The sequence below is a fragment of the Lacerta agilis genome, chromosome 9 (genome assembly GCF_009819535.1).
Source record: "Lacerta agilis isolate rLacAgi1 chromosome 9, rLacAgi1.pri, whole genome shotgun sequence".
Classification (NCBI taxonomy): Eukaryota; Metazoa; Chordata; class Lepidosauria; order Squamata; family Lacertidae; genus Lacerta; species Lacerta agilis.
Window position 1 is genome coordinate 34,085,244 of NC_046320.1, and position 25,183 is coordinate 34,110,426.

The following is a 25,183-nucleotide window of genomic DNA, read 5'->3' on the forward strand; positions in this document are numbered from 1 at the left end:
GACCTGCACCATCTTTGGTTCATTCTGTGCAGGCCACTTGCCAATCTCTCTGCATAGGCACAGCAGAAGACTGTGCAAACTGGGACCTGTGAGATGGCAGATTGAAAATCAATGGACCCTTCTCTCTCTCTCTCTCTTTTATCTACAACAATAGAAATAAATTACTATAGCACAAGGGACAGAGTCTGCAGGACTTTCCTTTTCCTTTTCCCACCAATGTTTTAAGAAATCAAAGGGGGGTGGTTTGAATCCTGAAAAATATGTTAGAACCAACTCTGAAGACTGTTCTAAATACATACATACATACATACATAATACTCCCTTTAAAATGCATTTTTTGGGGTGTGTGAATTGGGTTGGAAATGTCTCTTTCCATTTAGTACTATATCTCACATCCTTGTGTTGTAATATGACATACTGATTTATGTCAGTCATATTCTATTGCTTATCATGCTCACAACAGAAAGTGGCCTTGTGTGTTTCCTTGTGGAAATGTACTGAAAGGGAACTGGAGGCAACTTGAGGACAAGTAATGATTGCTATCAAACAATGAGTCTGAATTACAAAAAAAAATTCTGGAGCTGTACTTTGGTACTGGGGTGAGGCTGTCATATTTCTGCTTCTATGTACACACTATATATTTAAAGCACATTTCTCCCCTCAAAGAATTCTGGGAACCATAGTGTGTTATGGGTTGCTGGTAGCTGTAACTCTGTGAGGCGTAAACTGCAGTGCCCAGAATTCTTTTGGCGACGAAATATTCTTGAAAGGTATAGTGTTTACAGAGCTTTAGTGACTTGGGATATCAAGGTGGAGCAAGTCCTGCTCTGAGTAGCCTTGCTGTTCGAGGTGAGGCAGATAACCACCTGGTCAACCTGGTTATGGAACAGACTTCCTAAGACGTCTTGTCTGATTTGATCTTTGTGGTCTTTTCAACTTCAGGTGAATACCTTTGTGGCTTTTAAAATAACTCCTGCAGTCTGGGTACCTCAGGTTTTAAATATCTTTTTCAACTTTGGGGTATGATGTGTTTTGGGTTTGGGTTTTTTTTAAACTGTATTTATGCCATTTGTGATGTTGGAGTTTTATATTTAATTTTGTATTGCAATGGCTTTTAAAATTAATTTATTTGTTGTAATCTGCCCAGAGATCTCTGTGCTTTGGAGCAGCATAGAAATGTCATAAATAAATAAGCAGTCTCCATTGCTAGCATTTCATAAATATGCTCTGCACTCCTTTTCATCCAAGTTCTGTGTTGAAGTTGCCCCAGTTTACATAAACTGAATGTAAATATGCACATTGGAAATATTTTTCTATTTTTGTCAGAAAACGAACCTACTTCCCAGAACCAATTTTGATTCAATAATTTTGAATGTTCTGCCAAAGGTGGGAGGAGAAGAAAAGAAGAAGGTTGTGGAAACTGCTTCTGGAAAGACAATGCCTAATTATGTCAGCGGGGCTGATTGGGGAAGAAATAGAGCCACACAGAATGCCAAAACTTTCATCCTCTTGTCACCAACAGCTTTCAGAATCTACAGCTCTTCCAACAACTCTAAACAAATAATGTTCAGAGGCCCCTCCTCTCGTGGAAGGCTCTTCTGTATAGCAGAGGCTGCCAAGTGTGGAGGGGTGGGAAGGTCGGACTCGCCTGGTGGGGCAGAGCTACAGCGATAGCCTTCCACAACCGGTGTCAATGCAGCTTACTAGAAGCAGGAAGGGAAAGGCAATTGGGAAGTGCAACAGATACGTACCTGCCTTTAAGCTACCAGCATAAACCATGCAGTACACTGGCAATGGAATTCAATAAACGAATATTCTATTGAACACGTGCAGAATATGAAAATTTAAAAGCAGCACTCGGTGAGAAGCACCGCAACTAATATCTAACCACCACATATCATACCGTCTTTCTCTTTTTCCTTTCCCCTTTAATCACTAAAACTTTCTTGCAATGTTGAGGTTCTTCTATTTTAAGTCACAGATATGGTATATTAGTGCATACCTTCCCTTGGGCCATTACACCTTCTCAGTCTGAAACATGTATATAAAATTAAATTCTATCGAATTCTGATTCAGTCAAGACTGGGGGTGTCTTTCTCATCACAGAAAGTAATGGACTTGCTTTAGGACATTAGCAAGGAAGACTATTTTCATCAGTGACTTCTGTTATAAAGGAGTTATTGCTTTTATTTCATATGAATTCTGGGCACGGTAGTTTATTTCTCACAGAAATGTGAGACAACTATGGCTATCCTTTGACTCTGCCACATGGGATAGTTCTTCATGCAACTGAAGAAGTGGACACTAGTCTGCGAGAGCTAATGCCTCATCAAAATCATTAGTCTTCAATCTTCCACAGGTTTATCTTTTTTTTCTAGAATAGATTCAGAAAGCTGTTCTTCTAGAATTCATTATTAGTGTTACAACTACGACAATGAACACATCTTTCCCACAGTGTACCCTAGCCCAAGTGTATTAGCAAAAGTGTACCTTGATTGTACTAGTATGTGCTCCTGGGTATTCTTTTTCTTCCAACGTTGACCAGCGCTGTATAAATTTTGACACCAGGGGATCATCATAGTCCACAATCTGAAAACCTGATACGTTGGCTCCTCCAAACTGTATTTTTGATAAGTCTCCATCTGTAAACCCCTAGGCATTGAACACATTGGTCAGTTGGTAAGTTATTAAACTTTTATGTCTTATTTTAGTAAGAAAAACATTAACATTATAATGTTCACATACACATTTGACTCATAAAACTTTCCCTCACATAAGAGACTGCAGACTTCCAAGAGTTACGTTGGCTATCTGCCTTGTCATTCCCCTTTAAGAGCTCAGGGAAATAGAGACTGTGTCATTCAGGGAATGCATTGGTCTTCAGGAGTAGATTTTTGTGAGGAAGAACTGCTACGAGGAGGAAGCACCTGTAGTCTGTGCATGTTCAGAAGGCCCTTTGCATCATATTTTTTAACTGTGTCAGAAGTAACAGTAACCTTATTGATCCCTTTACAATTTAACAGTAAGCCATAAATAAGAACAAGAATGTCTCAGGCTCATGGTACCTTCCCTGACATGACCACTCAATGCACAAATGTCATGGGAGATGCCAGCAGCACATGTCATGTCAGAAATAGGACCAGCTGGCATATTCCTGATCCCTGATATCCATGTGGAATAAACACATGGAAAATAATGACCACCCGGGGCTACAGGAAACGGGTCAGAAGAGGAATATGAGAAGAGATGGGTGAATAAGAGGAATGGGCAAGGCAGAGTGGGAAATTTGGCTTGTCAGATAGGGGAACTATCATTTCACACAATTCCGATATGATCCATAGATACATCCTCTACTCCAAATTCTTGAACAGCTCTATAAGAAGTTTTCTATACAACAATCTAGTCTGTCAATATATTAAAATATATATTAAAAAATCATATAAAATTACCCAAACAAACCCCACTTTGATATCTGGGAGCTAAGTTGTGGTTATTAGTATTAAATTAACTTACCAAATTTGCAATGATGTAGTGGTATCCATTTACATGCTTGCCAATTGTAATAACCTGCGAAAGAAATATATAACTTATCTGATTAGGGAAATGGCACATATACTAGAAGAAACACTTCATAAAATAATATGCGATTAATCATGAATTACACTGGAAAATATATGGTTCTGGGCTGAAGGCTTTGTGGGGGGCATTTTGGGGGTAGGGAAACCCAACAAGATCTCAAATAGAGCAGGACGTATTGCAAATTCCAATTACTTTTGTTGTTGCTTGTTTTCAAGAAGGCCTGCGCTTTCCTTAGTACAAGGTGGCTGTGGGATCTTTATTGTTGCTAATGCACTGTTAACCACAATAACAGCAGCAGTGCAAAACTCTCTGCATGCCATGTTCCAACTGGACAGCACTTTCTAAAATGTTCAGCCAGCCTCCTCCCCACAAGGTCCATTCTCAGGGTTCCTATGAATGCTGAAGAGAACACCTCTTCAGTTCACAAGGTAGTGAATGGCTCTGCAAAATTGGGAGCAGTTCTAGCCAGTCCTAAAAATAACTGAAAGTAAAAATACATCTCTATGTAACTCCTATATATGTCTTCTACAACCATTGTGTTTGATGGGGCTTACTCAAATGTGAGTATAAAATGGCGGCCTATACCCAAAGAACTATTCAGTGAAGACTAAGTATGCTCAGCGGCCTTGTTGAGGGTCAGTGAATTGGCCTGATTGAGCTCCTTAAAGCTTATATTATCCCTGGGAGAGAGCCAGACTGACCCAGGGGTGGATCTACTATGAAACTAATGAAGCTTAAGCTTCAGGGCCCCTGATTCCAGAGGGTCCCAGAAGCAACTTTAGTCCACATTGCTTAAAACAAATAGGTCTGGTAGACCCAATTTGATTCACACAGCTCAAATGGATTAGTTTTTGGGTGTATATATCTCAACAATCCCAAAGTTTGAAAGCCAAAAGCACAAATGTAAAGGTAGAGTGTTGTGGTACAGCAATTTTAAGCAAAATCTGAGGTGTAGTAGTTAATTTTAAAAAAATAAATAAATTATGTTGATCTGTCATAGAACAGTGAAGAAGATTATAGTGGTTACCCAGACCTTGTTGCTGGTTGTGAAGGGGCCCCCATGACAGTTCAAGCTTCTAGGACCCCCAAAATGTTGGACTGCCACTGACCTATAGGGTGCCTGACTGACCAGTAGAAAAGCAGTCTTAGCGTTGGGCAAGGATACAAGGAAACATTTTGGTCACATCGACAGTATACAGTTAAAGCACATTTAAAACACATGGCTTCCTCCAAATAATCCTGGGAGCAGTAGTTTGTTAAGGGTGATGGGAATTTTTCAGGATTCTTCGCAGGGGAGTAATGTGCTATAACTATATGGCGTGGGTGTGACATTGCAATTCCCACATGTATGCTATATTAGTCATATATGGCGCTAACACAAGGGCTAGCCATTCTATATCTGTCTTAGAATCACAGAATTGTAGCATTGGAAAGGACCCTGAGGATCATCTGGTCAAACCCCCAGCAACACAGGAATATGCAGCAGTCCCATATGGGGATTCAACCTGCAACCTTGGTGTTATCAGCACCACACCCTAACCAACTGAGCTTTGAAATCTCTTCTGTGCCCTGTGTTAGAGAAGCATTATTGCATTATTAACAGGCTCAAAAAGAGGATGAGCCAACTGCTAGCCTTCCCGGGGGCGGGCGGGGGGGGGGACACACAGCTACTGTTATGGAAGAAGTACAACATGTTCTGCAATCAGCTAAAGAACTTGGGGTCTGTTTGTTTTTTTCTGATTTAGTCCTATAAATGTCAATGGAGCTAAACAGGCTGCACTCCAAGTACTTCAAGTTAACTAGGTAGTATAGATCAGAGTGAGTGTCTTTTAATTTACCATTGATCAAACCAAGGCTTCCACGTTTCATTTCAGGTATCATCCTTTTAATCTTCTCTGATGGTCAGAAGTACATAATAGGCATCTTTTAGAGGACTTCATTTGATGAAGTGCCAAAACGAAAAGGTCTTGCTTTGAGAAATGATGGAAGCAAGGCATTCTACCTCAAGCCTTCAGCCCACAGATTCACTTTCCACTCCAGCTCAAAAGCATTTCAATCTGCTCAGCTCCAGGTGAGTAACAGAGCAATTCTAATCCCAGCCAGGTAGAAGTGGGAAGCGGCAGAGTGGTGCAGCCACTGCTGCATCTGCAGCCCCATCACTCACAGCCCAGAGCAGGTAATACCTTCCTCCACACCAGCCTGGATCTGGTGTAATACTTGGACCCAGACTGGGCTCAATGCAAGCAGGTGGTGGCAGTGGGGCCAGTTTATAACCAGCAGAGTCTAGGCCAGCTAAGCCCTTCCTGCTCCTGGCAGAACAGACAAGGGTCTAAAGCCAAATCAGCAATTTCCTCCTATCCAGGTGTAAGCGAAAGCACTGTTTGCTCATACATGGATCCTTCGGATCCAAGCTACTGTGAAAATGAGAACTGTGCATTAAACACTGAGAACATTTATTAACCACAATAGAAATCTGATTTTTTTAAAATCTGATGAACTGGATTCTCTGCTCCATGCATCAGCATTATCAGAATGTTCTTGTCATTGCCGAAGTATCCAATTTTTTTGCAATTTTATTACCAACGCTGGACCCAACACAAATAAATTGTGATGATAAATCATGATGGGAGCATTTCATATATGCTTACACTGTTAGGCATTAAAAAATAGAAGGAAGCAAACCTGGTCTACAATGTCGTTGACTTTATCCCGTTCACAGTCGAGGATGACTCGCCTTTCTCTTTTTACCTCCAGATCCCGAAATAATGAGCGGTATGTTTCATCTTTTCTGTCATTATTAATGTTGCCCACATTTATAGCAGTCACTTGCCATTTCTTTTCAGCTGCAGTGTCCAGTACAGCTTGTAGTGTTGACAAACCTGGTAAGATAGAAAAATACAATGAAGACTCAACCCCAGATGCATGGCTCTTGGGTTAATTTATTTCTGGGATAACTCAACAACTAGCTCAGCAAACCAGAATCCCCATTCATTTTTTTCTTTTTTTTTAAATGAACCAGTGTAACGATGACCATAACTTTCTTGGATCCCTAGGAATTTCTGTGCAGTGAAGATGTGAGCGCCTATAACAACATCCATTTGTTTGCACTACAGGTTCATTTTGGAAGAGATTTTATCATTTCTAGGAAGAAGAGTTTCTATGCTACTGTGGGCCATCGTCTCTTGAAAAAGGGCCTGTCAGGAGAAAAAATAATACAGCTACACCCGCTGAATCAATAACTAAACGCTGTTGAGTTTTGTTTTGCTTTTTGGCTTGAGAGACAACACATTTATAGCCTTCTCTTTAAGACTAGCAATAGCTTCTGGAACTTCTAGGACAGGGCCAATGCCGAAGAGACTGCGATCTACTCATAGAGTTAAAACTGGCAGTGGTCTTCCCCCTTTTGGGGGGTTCAGGTCAAATTTGTTGAGTTTTTTCAGGGAGGAGGTAAAATGTTGAGCTTTTTTTATTAAAGATTTTCTTGGTTTACAAAATGTCTCTTGCATTTTTCCATGTAACATTTTTACAGATCAATTTTGGTTGTTGAGACATTAGGCAGAGAGGGGGGAAGGAGGTGGGTGGGATGGGGGGAGGGTGGGGTGGGGAGGCGATGTTTCTATTTTTCTTAGTGTATGTAGGATTTGGTGTCAGCATCGGTTGTGTTGGTTCTCTGTTGCTCGCTTGTGTTTCATTGATGTTGAGAGGTGGCGATTAGCGTAGGGTGTGCTTGTTCCTTTGTGGTTGGCTGTGTTGATCTTTGGTTTTCTGTGTGAGTGGGGTGGGTTGGTGTTTTGGATCAGGTTAGCCATATTGATTTGTATGCTGTCGGTAGGTTTTTGTCATTATCTTGTTGAGCTGTGTGTGTGATGAAGGGGGACCATATGGGGGTGAAGGTATCTTCTTCTGTTTGTCCCCGTGTTAATTTTAGGTTGCTTTTTTTAATGGGAGCCACAGTTGTTCAGCTCCTTTGGGAGGAACCAATGATCTACCAGTGATCTACTGCAGACATCCAGTGATCTACCAGTAGATCACGATCTACCTGTTGGACATGCCTGTTCTAGGAGGTTGGGGAACAGGACTCACCATCATTGCTCCTCCCAGCACTTGCCTTTTGCTCTGGGAGGAGGGAGCCAACTGTAAATTGGCTAGACGACCCCACCCCTTCTGAACTGCATCTATTTTTGTTGATTGTTTGATTTCATGTGAACTCTGTTGAATATATGATTTTATCCCATTTTTACCATTTTCTCTCTCTTTCCCCCCAACGAAAATCCCCCGAAAGTGTTTGTTGTAAGCCACTTTCAGCACAATTCAACGTGGAAAGACAGCACTAAACTAAAGCTTTGTCTCTTTTGCTCCTTCTCTCTCATGCATCACCAAGATATGGATATGGGGCAATAAATTGTATCTGTTTATGAGACCATGAGAGCATCAGAAGAGCCTGGTGGGTCAAGCCAATGGCCCATCAAGTCCAGCATCCTGTTCTGACAGTGGCCAATCAGATGCCTGTGGGAAATCTGCAAGCATTATTGGAGCACAAGGACACTCTTCCTTCCTCTGGTTTCCAGCAACTGGCATTGAGAAGCATTGCTGCCTCCAACTGTGGAAGCAGAGCACAGCCAGCGTGGCTAGTAGCCATTGATAGCCGTCTCCTTCATGAATTTGTCTAATCCTCTTTTAAAGCCATCTAGGTGGCTGGCCATCATTGCCTCTTGTGGAAGTGAGTTCCACTATTTAACTATGCACTGTGTGAAGAAGTCCTTTCTTTTCTCTTTACTGGATCTTCCAACATTCACCTTCATTGGATGTCCGTGAGCTATGAGCTGTTCTCTCTTGGCCTTCTCTATGTCACGCACCATTTTATGAACTTCTCGTCTTCCTCTAACTAAGAAGTCCCAAATGCTGCAACATTTCCTCATTCAGGTTTTCTTATTTGGAACCTTTTCCAGCTCTACAATATCCTTTTCAACGTGATGAAACTAGAGCTAGAAACTACACAATATTCCAAGGGTGGCTGCTTCATAGATTTTTTTACAACAGTTTTATGATATCAGCAGTTTTATTTTCAATTCCTAATGATTCCTATCATTAAATTTGCCTTTTGTTCCAGCTGCTGCACACTGGGTCAACATCTGCATTGAGCTACTATGACCCCAAGGTTTGTTTCTAGTCCGTCATTACCAGTTCAGAGCCCAGGCCCTAGTTCAACACTCTAGCCTCTTGCTTTTGCAGACCCTCCAAGTGTCCCTATTTTCCAAGGATGTCTCTGATTTAGAGAAGCCGTACCAGTTTCTGATTTGATTCTGGAAGGTCCTGCTTTTCCTTAGGACATCCCTATTTTCATTGGATAAATGCTGGATGTCTCTATTTTCACTGGGGGTATGGAGTTATCTGAAGGCAAACCTGTATATGGAAGCTTTTTAAAATGTTTACCGCTTAATTATCTTTTTAATTTATATTGGAAGCTGGCCAGAGAGGCTCGGGCAACCCAGTAAGACGTGTGGGGTATAAATAGTAAAATTATCATTATGGAATGGGACGTCCCTATTTTCATCGGAGAAATGTTGGAGGGTATGCTTTTGCTATCAGTTTCTATGTGCAGGCAGAGTTGAGTGGCTGCTCAGCCCCACCCTAATCTTCTCCTTGCTCCTTTTAAACTTTTTCTTGTGTGTTCTGTGTTACACAATCCCCGATTATCTACAATACATAGAAAAAGAAAAGGCCATGGATCAAAATGCTTAAAAAACAAAAACCCAGGCTATCCTGCAATGCAGCTAGTTTTAGAGAGCAGAAGTATTGCAAAGTAACCTTTGAAGAAGCTAGCAAATTGTTCCGCTTGTTAAACACTATAGAAAATGTCAAAAGGGCCACTGTAATCGAACAAGTTAATTACTTCTGGAATGTGGAGAGGACCCCCTAAGGTTTTAAAAAATTCCTTGTATATGATTCCTGCTACTATACTATTGCACATGTCCATGTTGACACTATACTATCCAAATTGGTGGATTGAGTGGAACAGGGAATATAATATAATAAGCCTCCTTTCTAATATATTAAATGTTGAGCTCCTAATTTGGAACAAGGGAAAACACTCCTGAACCTCAAGTGCCCATAATGAGGACAGTAATATGTCAAAGGGGATGAGGAAACTATGTGAAATGTCAGAGTGATGTTTTATTTCCTTAATAAATAAATAAACCAACCAACCAACCAACCAACCAACCAAAGGAATAAATTGTATCATGGACTCCCTAAAATCGTACTTTTCCATCAGAGATACTAACTACTATCCCGAGCTGCTAAAGATAAGAGAAAATGGACAGGAAGGAATCTAAAAAAAACCCTTAATGTTCAGTACAAAAACATGACAGACATCTTAACAGGCAGTTATGGACCTAAAAATGGGCAAAATTTGCAAAAATGGGACCAAAGTTTGAGAATTTGAGCTTTCATGTTTTGAAAAGTTTCCAGGTCTCAAGGTTTTGAAATGTTTGTAAACATCAAAATAAGGACCACAAATTAAGTAAATACACTGGGACATTTTAGGAATGTGTTCAAGGTGCTTTCTTAAATGCCAAATAGCTTCTCTCCTAAAAACACTATTTTGAGTAAGGAATACATCTGGAATCTGACTAAAATAAACCTTTAACAAAAGTTCTATCCCACTTATTTTTCCAGAGACTCAAAAGTAAAAAAAACAAAGTAAAATAAAATACAATCCCTAAAAAAGACAACATATTTACACTTACATTAATGAGTTACCGGTAACAATGCCAACCTATTTAACAAATTCCAGCAGTACAAAAATAATCATATTTAGACAACGTCTTTGTTTTTACAAAGCCAGGCTTTACCAAGCACCTGAATCACTGAAATTTATTTGCCAAGAACCCTTGGTTCATCCCCAAAATTTCAAAAATTATCTCTGCTTGCACCCTGTTGCACCTTCTGTGTTTATTCTGCAGAGGTTTATCTTCCTTTTGCTTCTTTTCCTTTGCCTCCTATTAGACAGGTCCATTAAAAGTAATTATTGCCAATTAAAAAATTTCAACTGTCTGATTCTTAAAATATTTGTGTCTCTTCAGTTCTAATGCCTTTAACAGGTAAATCCAGCATTTCTGGTTTGTCCCAGTTAATGAGATTTATTTTCTTCTATGAGGCTGAAAACAAGAGACATAAGTTTCTGGCGCTTGTACAAGCCTTTTTAGTGTGACAGCAGGCCGAAATGTGTGTCAAGGGCCCTTTAAAAGTGTCTTATAGCTTGGCAAAGCTCTTTAATGAGGCAATGAAGCATTTTGGGAATTGTAGTTCCCAAAGGTGAGCTTGCAAAATAAACAGGGGCATAAACTTCCTTCCTCCCACAAGGCAGCTGTTTGTGTGTCTGAATGCAAAAGGGGTGATATGTGTGGAACTAGACATTACAAGCAAACTGATGCAATTCAACCCATGGGCCCCTTAAAAAAAGGAAAAACCCAAAACAACACCAACTTCGAAGGAGGTGACATGAATCTGAAAAGTGTGCATGTATGCCCTACTTCAGTGTTTTTCAACCTTTTTTGGGCAAAGGAACACTTGTTTCATGAAAAAAATCACGAGGCACACCACCATTAGAAAATGTTAAATTTTTTTAACTCTGTGCCTATATTGACTATATATAAAGTAATTTTTCAATTTTTCCCACGGCACACCAGGCAACATCTCGCGGCACACTAGTGTGCCGCGGAACAGTGGTTGAAAAACACTGCCCTACTTGACACTTTTCCATTCCTAAACTCCTCTAAGCAGTTTCCCTCAACTATAGCCTTCCAGATGTGTGTCTGCAATAGGGGAAAGCAGTTGTGTGGGGAGGGAGGGAGCAGACTAAAAATCTTGCAAAAAAAGTGCTTGGTAAAGAAAGATCTCTCTCTCTCTCTCTCTCTCTCACACACACACACACACACACACAGAGAGAGAGAGAGAGAGAGAGAGAGAGAGAGAGAGAGAGAGAGAGAGATCTTTCTTAACCCAGCACTTTTTTTTTTGCAAGATTTTTAGTGTGGGAAAGGACGATTTGCGTTAGACCCAGCTTGAACTTGTGCATAATGTATCATTCGGCCCTAAATAAAGACAAATCTTGTAAAATGGCTTTCAGAGATATTTACATGAGGAAGGCAGACAAAATACCATGAGCATTAACAGTTCATCCTCTTGGGGAAACTTGACTTTCTCATATGAATGTGTTCAGGGTCTTTTGGTGTTTACGAAACCACAGGCCACTAATGATTCTGCAGAAATGAAGCCATTCTCCTAACAAGACCATTTAACAGGAATTGTTTTTTGACAATATTGCGACATTAAACCACTGCAGAAGCAGCAGTGAGTTATGCCTTGGATTCGTTCTGTTGCCCATGTATTATTTTTCTGCTATGGAAACTGAGGCACAGGAAAGTGAAAGTTCTTATCCTGCAAAATTCTTATCTTGATAGGCTTGCTTGCAACACCGCAAAGTGGCATTTAGCTAATCTCTGTTCTCTAAATATATGCTAATTTAAATTTGCTAGTTGATTAACTTTGATTCAAATCTTTAAAAATAGATCTGAATGGTATAAAAGAATAACTCACTCACCTACTAAGTGCTGTTTAAGACAGGCAACATTTGAGGGCATTGCACCAGTTGCTATACATCGCATTCCCTTTACATTAACCAGCCATAATTATTCCCCGTCTCACTTCTCATGCTCAACTAGACAGCACTTCTATGTATGCATAACAGAGGACAATGCTCCCTTTCAGGGACAGCTCCTTACCCAGCACCTTACACAAGGGATCAGGACAAGCAAAGCGGGCTGCTGCTTGAAGGAAATCAGAAATGCTTTTATACATAAGTACTCTTTTCAGAATGTGAGCTGAACTGATCATAGCTTCAGCAAGTCAGGAACGATCATCAGATCCACACACTCTCTTCAGCCCCCAATGCTTCCAACCTTCCCTAGTACACCAGTCTAGTGAGCTTTTTCCTAAAATCCTAATACTGTACTAATAAAGCACTAACTAGTATTAAAACCTAACATGAATAAATCTGCAATTCCCAGGTAAATTGAAATGCAGATTCTTAATCAGGATCTTAAGCCACAGCATAGCAAGATGAAAATACATATCCAAACTGGATCTGTATGTTATGTGACACTCTCATCCCTTGGCAAACAATGTCTGCCTTCCTCACAAGGCACAACTTGGTCTTTTCCTGTGTAAAGCACATAATAGGTATAAACATGGTCTCTGCCCCCAGTCAAGTGCCACGTTCTGAAGATGCAGGTGCAGTGGGTGGCTTGGGGCAAAAAGCGAGGGAATGGTTGGATGGATAAGCTATAACTTGTGAAAGGTACATACACAAGGAGAACTGCAGTAAGAGGTCCACTTGAGCTGGGCAAGGCTTTTCACCTTGATTCTGCCTACAAACATTGAACAGGGGTATCTGACTTTGCAAGTGTCCCTACCTGACACCTCTAACTGCAATGCAGCAGGAAAGAGGAAGGAGAAACTTCAACAGCAGAATCTTGCACACTCCCCCCCTTTTTGCCTAGGTCCCCCCCAGACCCGCCCCCCAGCCATCTTTTAAAAAGATTTTCCTGCCATTAAAAATGCTCTTGGAGGAATGGAGTTGCAGTGAATTTTCTTCATTTAAGAAAACACTGTCACAGCTTTCCACAGGGATAACTACAAATAAAATTCAATAAGGTTCCAGCTAGTAATATTCTCCATCTTGGTATAGATCGACGGATGATATGCACAGGGAGCCTACATGACAACTGACCCAGTTTCCCTAGCAAAATTCATACTGTGAAAACCATTACTTTTAAGTGAAAGTTATCTATTACGCTCAAAGGACTGGTTCTAGCATAATATTTTCCTCTGCAGGAGTCCTTTTGAAATGACTTGTAGAGATGCACCCATTGATTGATTGATTGATTTTTCCAGGAAGAAACAAAAAAGTCACATAAGCAATGTCTTAGATCCAGATGGCAGTTCAGTCTGCTACTTACCATGTTACAGCAGTCACCTTCTCTCCTTAAGCACCCAAGGCCAGAACTTACAAAACTGTTGTGTTCTGTTGTGCTTGGCACTCTCGGGCTCCTACATCATTTCAATTAGGTTTGTGGTTCAAAATTAATTTCCGTAAGTTATGAAGAACACCTTACCTCTGTCACTGTCGTAGAGATATGCAAACTTGGTCCACTGGTAATATTCAATCAAGCTCAGAAGTGCTCCCTTGAGGTCTGGCCTCATCTGGATGACAAATGGGTGTGTTCCATCTGTTGGGAAGCTGGGTGTTATGAAGGAGACATGAAGTGTTCCACAAAATGATGTGATGGTATTTACAGACTTCTTGTCATAAAATCCAAAAATAGCAAAGACTCCTCTTGAAAACTGGGAGCAAACTAGGAGAAACAAGCAAAAAGAAAACATTTTAGAATGTGCAACTGATTGCATTTTTTTAAATAGAAAAATGTACAATTGAGGAAGGCTTTTAAGACAAAACATTGGGAGAATGGTTGTATTTATTAACATTACGAAATTAGATGAACAGCAAGCCAGATATACCAGATCAACCAAATTCAGAATGTAAGGGCAGGTGAGAAGCGATTGACTGAGACTGATCAGCAATTTTGCCAAGAAACTGAAACTAGTGAAACAAATCCCTGTAAGTAGTTTCTTCTTTATATTCCCAAATACTTCCATGTTTTCTTCAGTGTCATCCTGAATAATGCCACACATATATGGCACCTGTATGATATGTACATGACATCAATAATGCAATGATGCTTAGGCAAGATCAAGAAGTTCAGCTTCAGGTAACCAAAGATAACTGTTGTCTAAGCAGACATGAAACTGAAAGGCATGCTTTTGTGAAGCTTGCAACTTCATCAAATACATTAGAAAAACTGAAATTTCAGTTAATATTCCTTACTCTACTTACCCTACATAATCTAATTTTCCCTCAATTGTGAAGTTTGTTTGTTTGTTTGTTGATGATGATGATGATCATCATCATCTACCTGGAAAAACATTTGACATATTTTGCCCACATTGTTGCTTATTATTGTAGCACACTTCTAATTTAAATGTGTGCTATTCATTTTAAAACTATCTTTAGAAGTGGTTTGTGAAATGGTTTGATGGGTGACTACTGCCTTCCTCCCTGACCTGCCACAGAATGGGGGGGGGGGAGAGAAACTGACTTCTGTGTAAGGAAGCATGTAGTCTGATCCCAAGGTGCATCCATCCCTCCTCTGCTATTTAGTCATCTTTCCTATAAAGACCACCTGTCTTGAGTCCAAATTAGCCATTCACCCTTAGTGACGCTTGGGAAAGCGTCAAATCTAATTGACCCCAGAGTTTCTGTACCATCATTACATCCAGGACGTGATCCTTAATTGGCTAGGATCGCTTAAGAAAGAATGGAACAGAGGTTTTTAAATGGCCACTCAAGTAAAAGGAAGGAAATGACTGTGAACAAACATTCACAAAAAGCTGAATTTAGGATTTTACAAGAGTTTCTGACTTCCCTTCTGGAAATCGCTGCATTTGAACCAAAAATGTTACCTAGAGAACACATGGCTATTCCATAGCAAACCCTTTCTTCCTACTTTCTTTGATCCCACATGACTCTGTTAGGTATTATTTACATGTTCTCTTTTTATTTTTGCATTGCCTCTTGTGGACTAGCTGATGTTGTGCTATAAAACCTTTAAGCGCAACTACAACTAATATTTCTATGCATTTATGGAGAAATACTGCTTCACACTGATGCAAGGGACATAAAAACACAAGAGGGGCAGTCTAAGCACTGCACTTTGTGTTCTAATGCTCTGTTTCATTAAACTTTTAATATCAGCATTATAGGACTCAGCAGAAGAAGGTCCTTCTCCATGGCACCTCAGGTCATGGAGCAAGAAGAAGAATCTCCTGGGTGTAAATAGAGTGCTGATCGTTTCATTTTTATTACCATCTCAGACAATAAAAGCCTAAAACAATGCTGATCGTTAAAGGCTTTGATGAACCATCACATCTTTTTGGGTCATTCTCTTCAATGACTCTGCAAATGCAGCTTGTTTTCAAGGTGCTAAACAGTCCATAGTTTTATTTACTAAATGAAAAAAGTGGACACAATGGTTAAAAAAATACTTGTGGTTTAAAATATTGCTGCCACCACATGACCTGACGACTTTTCATCTCTCAGGTGGAGACACTGTTTGTCTAATTAAATTCAGCGGAGCCCCCTAGACAATGCAATGACCCCATGTCTCTGTTTTGCTCTGTTGGTTGGCCACACCAAACTGTGATGGCGTGTGGAGAACCAACACTGAGTACCTAACAGAAAGCATGCCCTATGCACTTAAAAGGCACACACCCCGTACATTTTCCCAGCAAACTGGTTTACCCCCTCACTGAGCTACAATTTCTAGCATCCTTAACAAGCTACAGTTCCCATTAATCTTTTTTTTTTTTTTGAGAGGGCAGTGGTTCCCCGAACAACTGGTTAGCAAGACTGTTCTATTCTGCTGGGTACTTTGCTTTGATTTTCTCTTAGTTGTATTTTTATTTAAAGGTTTGCTCCCTCACCTGGGCAAGAACCAGTGGTTTAGAAGTAAACTCTTACCACGCACCCATGTGGATAGCACGATCTAGAATCAATCTAGATTGAAAGCAGCATGTTCTGGATAGAAATAAAGGACACTTTGGTGATACAAATAATAAAGTTTCTTGCGATCTGCATTTTCGTCACAAAAGAACTAGATAATCATCACAAGGATTAGTTTCTATATATGAAGATTGTAGAGGTTTTATATGTGACTTTTCTAAGCAAAGTATATCGTGAGCCTTCAGCTTCTGCCAGCCTAGGCACATGCTGTGCTGCTGCTTTAAAATTGGGACTGATCAAGTGTTGAGTTTTCCCTGCCGCAGGGCTTTGTAAATCATGGTTTTCCCAGCGAAACTGTGACAACCAGAGCCTCAGGCAGGGCCTTGCCAAGACATTTTGCTACCTGGGGCGGAACAGCATGGTGTTCCTGCTTCCAGGTCAAGGTACATAACACCCAAGGCCAGTTAAGTTATTTTGGAATTTGAAGCAAAAATATAATAATAACCCCCAAAGCACTTCTGCCTCTCCCAGCAGTAAAACAACAACAACAACAACAACAACACAATAAAAATAATTGCATAACTAATCATTTGCTGCCTTTTCACAACACCCCTTATCAGCTTTCTGTGGCAACCCTCTCACTTTGCCTAATGGCAGGGCCAGCCCTGAGCTGGTGGTCTCCTTAATTGGTTCTAGATAACCCACAAGAAACAAGAGAAAAATTGGCCAAGTGTTGCCTAGCAACAAATTACAGCTCTTTGCTTTCCTCTCTTTCTTCCCCTCTATTTGCTTCGTTACTTGATGGCATTCCATTGATTGGCACCACAAGCTCTATTTAGCACATTATGAAGCATATTATTAATACTTACCAATTTCTCTCAGCATTTTTTGATTTGTGTGTGTGTTTTGCCTAAATAATTGTCAGCAACATAAATCACTATACCCTACAACTAGCCATCAGAGTTGTGTATCAATTGAGGCTGTCACTTACAATACAGCTATTTATTTTATTGTTAATACTGAGACGAATAGTCAGAGAAATATCCCTTTATTGCATGGGTAATAATAATAATAATAATAATAATAATTTATTATTTATACCCCGCCCATCTGGCCGGGTCTCCCCAGCCACTCTGGGCGGCCTCCAACAAATATCAAAATACAATACAGAGTCACAAATTAAAAACTTCCCTAAACAGGGCTGCCTTTAGGTGTTTTCTGAATGTCAGGTAGTTGTTTATTCCCTTGACTTCTGACGGGAGGGCGTTCCACAGGGCGGGCGCCACTACCGAGAAGGCCCTCTGCCTGGTTCCCTGTAGTTTTGCTTCTCGCAGTGAGGGAACCGCCAGAAGGCCCTCGGCGCTGGATCTCAGTGTCCGGGCTGAATGATGGGGGTGGAGACGCTCCTTCAGGTATACAGGACCGAGGCCGTTTAGGGCTTTAAAGGTCAACACCAACACTTTGAATTGTGCTCGGAAACGTACTGGGAGCCAATGCAGATCTCTCAGGACCGGTGTTATGTGGTCCCGGCGGCCACTCCCAGTCACCAGTCTAGCTGCCGCATTCTGGATTAATTGCAGTTTCCGGGTCACCTTCAAAGGTAGCCCCACGTAGAGCGCATTGCAGTAGTCCAAGCGGGAGATAACCAGAGCATGCACCACTCTGACAAGACAGTCTGCGGGCAGGTAGGGTCTCAGCCTGCGTACCAGATGGAGCTGGTAGACAGCCGCCCTGGACACAGAATTAACCTGCGCTTCCATGGACAGCTGTGAGTCCAAAATGACTCCCAGGCTGCGCACCTGGTCCTTCAGGGGCACAGTTACCCCATTCAGGACCAGGGAGTCCCCCACACCCGCCCGCCTCCTGTCCCCCAAAAACAGTACTTCTGTCTTGTCAGGATTCAACCTCAATCTGTTAGCCGCCATCCATCCTCCAACAGCCTCCAGGCACTCACACAGGACCTTCACCGCCTTCACTGGTTCTGATTTAAAAGAGAGGTAGAGCTGGGTGTCATCTGCATATTGATGAACACCCAACCCAAACCCCCTGATGATCTCTCCCAGCGGCTTCATATAGATATTAAAAAGCATGGGGGAGAGGACAGAACCCTGAGGCACCCCACAAGTGAGAGCCCAGGGGTCTGAACACTCATCCCCCACCACCACTTTCTGAACACGGCCCAGGAGGAAAGAGCGGAACCACTGTATAACAGTGCCCCCAGCTCCCAACCCCTCCAGCCAGTCCAGAAGGATGTTATGGTCGATGGTGTCAAAGGCCGCTGAGAGATCCAGCAGAACCAGGAAACAGCTCTCACCTTTGTCCCTAGCCCGCCGGAGATCATCAACCAGCGCGACCAAGGCAGTTTCAGTCCCATGATGAGGCCTGAATCCTGATTGGAAGGGATCCAAATGGTCCGCATCTTCCAGGCGTGCTTGGAGTTGTTCAGCAACCACCCGCTCAATCACCTTGCCCAAGAATGGTAAATTTGAGACTGGGCGATAGTTGGCCATATTGGCCGGGTCTAGAGATGTTTTTTTAAGAAGCGGTTTAATGACCGCCTCTTTCAGCGGGTCTGGAAAGATTCCCTCGCAGAGGGAAGCATTCACCACCGCGCAGAGCCCATCGCCCAGCCCTTCCCGGCTAGCTTTTATAAGCCAGGATGGGCAAGGATCTAGGAGACAGGTGGTCGGTTTCACTCGTCCAAGCAGCCTGTCCACATCCTCGGAGGTAACAGATTGGAATTGATCCCATGAAACATGACTAGACAGGGCTCTAGCACTCTCCCGCCCCGGCCCTGCTCCCACGGTGGAGTCTACCTCCTTCTGAATCTGAGCGACTTTATCTGCAAAAAACTTTGCAAAAGCATTGCAGGAGATCTTGGGGTCCCTACCAGACCCCGGTGACAAAGGTGGTTCTGCTAGGTTGCGAACCACCTGGAAGAGTCTCCTGCTGCTGTTTTCTGCAGATGCAATAGAAACAGCGAAGAAGGTCCTCTTCGCTGTCGCCATTGCCACTTGGTAGGCTCGAAGTTGAGCTCTAGCCCATGTCCGGTCTGATTCAGAATGAGTTTTCCGCCACCGGCGCTCTAGCCGTCTCAGCGACTGTTTCATCGCCCTCAGCTCCGGGGAAAACCATGGAGCTGTCCGGGCTCCATGCAATCGGAGAGGACGCTTCGGAGCCAGACAGTCAATAGCCCTGGTTAACTCCGCATTCCAGCGGGCCACCAGGGAATCAACTGAAAGGCCATCAACATGGGATAATGCATCCCCTACCACTCTCTGGAAGCCAATTGGATCCATTAAGTAGCGGGGGCGGACCATCTGAATCGGTCCCACCTCCCTGCAGAGGGGAAGGGTCGCAGAGAAGTCCAGTTGCACCAGGAAGTGATCTGACCATGGCACTTCTTTTGTTTCACTTTTACTTAGTGTCAGATCACCAACATCCATAGAGGTAAACACCAGGTCTAAGGCATGTCCGCGGCTATGAGTTGGACCAGACTTATTCAGGGACAGCCCCATGGAGGCCATGCTTTCCACGAAGTCCCGAGCGGCCCCTTGTAAGGTCGTGTCGGCATGGATGTTAAAATCCCCTAAGACAACCAAACTAGGTGTCTCCAGGAGCATATCCGCCACGACCTGAAGCAGCTCGGGCAGGGAATCCTTGGTGCAGCGGGGAGGTCGGTACACCAAAAGGAATCCTGTACTGCCCCTATTGCCCAACTTCCAGAACATGCACTCAGAAAACTGGGTCTTCCCAATAGGACGCCTGGTGCAAACTAATGACTTCCTAAAAATCACTGCAACCCCCCCTCCCCGCCCAGATGGCCTGGGTTGCTGTGCGTAAGAGAAACCTGGTGGACAAGCAGCGGCAAGGACAGGCCCATCTGCTTCATCCAACCAAGTCTCTGTTACACATGCCAGGTCAAATCCTCCATCCACAATCAAGTCGTGGATGGCAGTGGTTTTGTTAATCATTGACCTGGCATTACACAGCAACACTTTCAGGTCATGTGGGTATCCCCTGCTGATTCCAGTATCCATCCGGTCAGGACCAGACCTGGAGGCAGGGATAGTCTTCAGACAACGACTAAACCCGCCTCCTCGGTAATGACATGGTCTGGTCTTAGCGTGACTCCTCCTCCTGCCCATGATCACTGAGATCGGGTGTCTTTCCAAGACTACCCCCCCTGTGGAACCTGCCCCAGCCATCCTGTTGGCTGAGGCCCAATCCCAGGCAGCCCTACCCCTATCCCCTTAAAAAACAAATAAAGACCATACACTAAATTAACAAAATAATACAAATAGGAAACAGAGAACAACGCTAAAATTAAACTAAACATTTGCCCCACCCCAAACAAAAAATAATAAAATGATATAAAAACCACCATTAAAACAAATTAAAAATGCAGCAGTGAGTGCAGGCCGCGCCCCCCAAGCCAGTTGGAATTGGCAGGAGAAGGGAGCGGCCTTCCCAACACTCACAAGCAAGCGGCAGCAGCAATGTCCCAGGCCTCTCTGCAGGCTTTTGAGCTGTAATGGTGAGTGCAGGCCCCGCCCCCTCAGCCAGGTGGAATTAGCAGGAAGGGAGCGGCCTCCCCAACACTCACGCAGCAAGCGGCAGCAGCAATGTCCCAGGCCTCTCTGCAGGCTTTTAAGCTGTAACGGTGAGTGCAGGCCCCGCCCCCTCAGCCAGGTGGAATTAGCAGGAAGGGAGCGGCCTTCCCAACACTCACAAGCAAGCGGCAGCAAACTAAGGCCCGGGGGCCGGATCCGGCCCAATCGCCTTCTAAATCCGGCCCGCAGACGGTCCGGGAATCAGCATGTTTTTACATTAGTAGAATGTGTGCTTTTATTTAAAATGCATTTCTGGGTTGTTTCTGGGGCCTGCCTGGTGTTTTTACATGAGTAGAATGTGTGCTTTTATTTAAAATGCACCTCTGGGTTATTTGTGGGGCATAGGAATTCATTCATTTCCCTCCCCAAAATATAGTCCGGCCCCCCACAAGGTCTGAGAGACAGAGAAAGTTTGCTGACCCCTGCTATATTGTATCAGTTATTGGTCTCTCTCATGTTTGGTACAAACCTTTTGTAAATGGACAGATTTCATTATCATGTGTGACTCCTCATATTCACTCATAGAATAAACAACTGAGAGATCCCTGCGAGGCAATGACCTCTTGTTGATCCATTCTTACTAATATTATATAGAAAGTGAAGGGAACAAACTGTTGTACAGTGGTACCTTGGTTTACGAACTTAATCCATTCTGGAAGTCTGTTCTTAAACCAAAGCGTTCTTAAACCAAGGTATGCTTTTCCATAGCACCGGGGGACTCAATTTACAAATGGAACACACTCAACAGGAAGCGGAACATGTTCTGCTTCCAAGGCAAAGTTCACAAACCTTAACACCTACTTTCGGGTTTGCAGCGTTCTTAATCAAACTTGTTCATAAACTAATCAAGGTACCACTGTATAGGTTCTCTTGAAACTAGTTCGGGTAATAGATCTCACTGCTAGAATAAATAACAGTGAGTGCATACCTTCACAAAGAAACAAAAGTGTTGGTTTCAAATAACAGACTGGATGCCATTTGCTACTAAAGCAGGAGACAGGGAGATGGACAAAACTGGAATCCATTCTTATTTAAAGGAGAACCAATCCAATCCACACTTTCTGAAACAATACACAAATCAAAATACACCCACCCTTCAAAGCTCAAACTTCTCTGAATATCGATAATAAAGAAGTCTTATTATCAATATTCAAATGCTAATTTCTGGTTGAATTTGAATCCATCTTAAGTCCATCACAGTAAGTAAATATATAAAGTTTTGAGAACACATTTCAGCCCAATGCAACAATGCTTCCTTTAGAGAACAAGCGATCAACATGCTAAAGAATATTGACCAATAATCACATCTTTGTTAGGAAAGGCCAAAGATAAAAAGCTGCACGTTGTACTCAAAATGGAGACAAAGAGAAAGCAGCCAGGAAATGAGACCCAACAACTGAATACCTAATTAGTGATTTTGAGAATGGTTCTTCATTTGCTAAAAAAGCCAAGTTAGAAATGTTACAAAGGGACATCAAAAGCAAGCTGCAAACAACAGTGCATGGAGGCGGGGGAAGTATTTCGGAAAAATAAAACAGGAAGAAAACACAGCTGTCAGGCTAAATCCTCTATTGGCAACGGCCTTACAGAATGTGGATTAAAGACCAATGTGCAGTGTTTTCCAAAGCTAGCAACTGTCTGCAGTGAAAAGTGAGCCACAGAAGAGCCTTCTAGAACCTGAGTAATCCTATACTGGCAGAGTAAAAACCCAGTAAATGAAATTGGGGGGGGGAATTATCTACTCTATGCACATTATAGGGTTCCTTCTCTGGTTGTCATATTTCAAAAAGTGAAATATTCTGCATATTTTGTGAAATCGTGTATGACCCTCCTTCACTCTCGCAACAAGCAACTCAAGGGCCCCCAGGCTCTTTGATTCTCTCCAATTAGCCAACTTATTTTCCTTCTCTCTCCTTCACAACAAAATTTAACCCCTCTGAGGCAGAGGCGGAGAAAGTTGCTCCGACACCCAGAGCACCGCCTGTGGAGCTAGCCACCCATGGCCAGCATCCGGGGGGGGGGGGAAAGTGCCCACGGGTTGCCCCAGCTGCAGCGAGTGTCCTGGGGTTGCACCGGCGACAGCGAGCATCCCGGGGGGGGGTGCGGTGATGTCACCCTCCAGGGATAACACCCGGGGCAGACCGCACGCCCCGCACCCCCTTTCTCCGCCAGTGCTCTGAGGCTGCATGCAATCACCTACACTGTCCTCTTGACTGTCCTGTTTCATTTTGATATGTTGCTCCACATACCCTGACACAAGGCCCTCCCCTTCACACTGCATAGCCAAGGTGGTCAAAAGTAGAGTTGCCATATTTCAAAAAATGAAAATCCGGACACAAAAGTTGTGGATATGGCAGCCCTATCAAAAGTCACTTATTTTGCTCCTCTCTACCTTGTCTAAAAGGTTGCCCACCACTATGATATACTAAACCTCACATTTCTATCACCAAAAGAAATTTTTTAGTGCAAATAAGAGCACAATTGCCATTCCTAACCTATTGTTTTGCATTCTAGTCTTGTACAGAATTGTTTTCAAAGGACACCATAGAAATGGCAAGTTCTGTGCTTCTGTATTGTATTTCATTTGCCAAATTATTGAAACTCTGCCACTGCTCAATATGATTCTAATGAGTATTATTATGGTTAGTAATGGCAATTGTGCCTAGAATCCTTATAAGCATAGTTGGTCGAGAACTTTATTTAAAAATACCCTGCTAAAAGAACAATCTGAGCCTGACAGCCTCCTCCCACTGTCTCTCCACCCTTTTTCTGGTTGTTGTCTGCTGAGGATAAAGTTGTTGCTCTTCAACCAACTATTGATTCCAAAATAAGCCAAAGAACTACGGTTTTAAATAGTTCCTGGGCCTGTCTCCAAGAATGAAGTCAATTCAGAGTCAAGCATGGGGATTTTCTATCCTCATGACTCTACTGACCTTAAGTAGGAGGGGCTGAATTTAATGGTAGAGCAAAACCTCTGACTGCAGAAGGTTCCAGGTTTAATTCCTAGCACCTCCAGGTAGAAAGATCTCTGTCTGAAGCTCTAGAGAGATGCTGAAGCTGCCTTAGTCTGAGTAAGATCATTGGTTCATATATTCCCAAGGCCTCTCACTCAGATGAGAAAATAAGCCAATGTTGGCAATAATCAGTGACATATTTAGAAATAGCTAGCCACTGATACATCTCTGTGAGATTGGAATGGTAGCTCAGCTTACTGTGCGGTCTATAACAGCTTTTGCCAATCTGGTTCCCTCCAGATTGGACTCCATGGTCATGCTGGCTGGAGCTGGGGGAAGTTGTAGAACAAAACATCTGGAGGACACCAGATAACTGTAGCTATATTAGTACTGAATAGTGCTATTAAAGCTGGTGAGTTTTCAGAATCACACCCCAGAGAGATAAAAATAAATGCTAATATTCAGTGATGTCAGTCTGATTTCTAACATTCACTGCAGTAATGAGCATAATTACCACGATGCATATTCATGAACATTATACAAAACCACATCATCTGTGGTAAAAATAACAGACATTATTGAGTTATCAGCTAATCAACTCCAACACAATAAAAGTTTACTCGCAATTTAAATCGGCAAAATCTTCCTAATTAAGACAACTTGATGAACAAGATATTATTGTGATTTAATGGCAGTGCCAATTAAGAGAGGAGGCCATCTAAAAATAAAACCTGTCATTGAAATTAAAAATGAAAATATATCACTATACACTAATATGAGTTGAAGGCATAGTGCATGTATTCTTTATTAATTTATAACTCGGTGTTTATTTTAACCATTTGCCATGTGATATTGAACTTTATACCCTAATGTGTCTAAATATCTATTTCCATTATTCTAACAGTTTATTTTACATTTTTGCTCACTGGAGTTATCAAGTTTCTAGTTGAATTTAATACATTTTGTTTACCACTACTCACTGCATGCTCCAGAACTCTGATGTGTTCTCCATATCGCACATTTCCTCACTTGGACTGAGAGTAGTTAAGACCATTTGAACGACTGCACATGTTAGAATGATTCAGCTACCCATTGATGTTGCATATATACACAAAGAGACTCGATAAGACTGTCTACTGATGCCAGATCAGAGGTTCAAAGCAAGAAGCTACATAGAACAGTGTATTATAATTGATGCAGTTTTATAGAAACTTTTTAGAGGGTAGCCACAATAGTCTGCTCTGACTTCAATGGCTAGTAGCCATAACTGCTATGTTCTACCTTCCCTGATGCGACGCAACATGCCTCTGAATGCCAGTTGCTGAGAATCACAAGTGGGCAGAATGCTGTTGCACTCAGGTCATGCTTGTGGGCTTCCCATAGGCATCTGTTTGGCCACTGTGAGAACAGGATGC

General features: G+C 42.3%; 1 protein-coding gene across 7 annotated transcripts in view; it reads right to left on the reverse strand.

Annotated features, from left to right (window-relative positions):
* Window positions 1-25,183, reverse strand: part of GRIA2 (glutamate ionotropic receptor AMPA type subunit 2) — an 82,676-nt gene that overhangs the window by 28,199 nt on the left and 29,294 nt on the right. For all 7 annotated transcript variants that reach the window (XR_004427300.1, XM_033159650.1, XM_033159654.1 and 4 more), the window contains exons 3-6: window positions 13,758-13,997; window positions 6,262-6,458; window positions 3,514-3,567; window positions 2,491-2,652 (exon numbers count right to left, since the gene is read on the reverse strand). Coding sequence is in view for 6 of the 7 variants with exons in the window: in XM_033159650.1 (XP_033015541.1) it covers window positions 2,491-2,652; window positions 3,514-3,567; window positions 6,262-6,458; window positions 13,758-13,997 (653 nt within the window). In the remaining variant the exon portion in view is untranslated. The remainder of the gene's footprint in view (window positions 1-2,490; window positions 2,653-3,513; window positions 3,568-6,261; window positions 6,459-13,757; window positions 13,998-25,183) is intronic.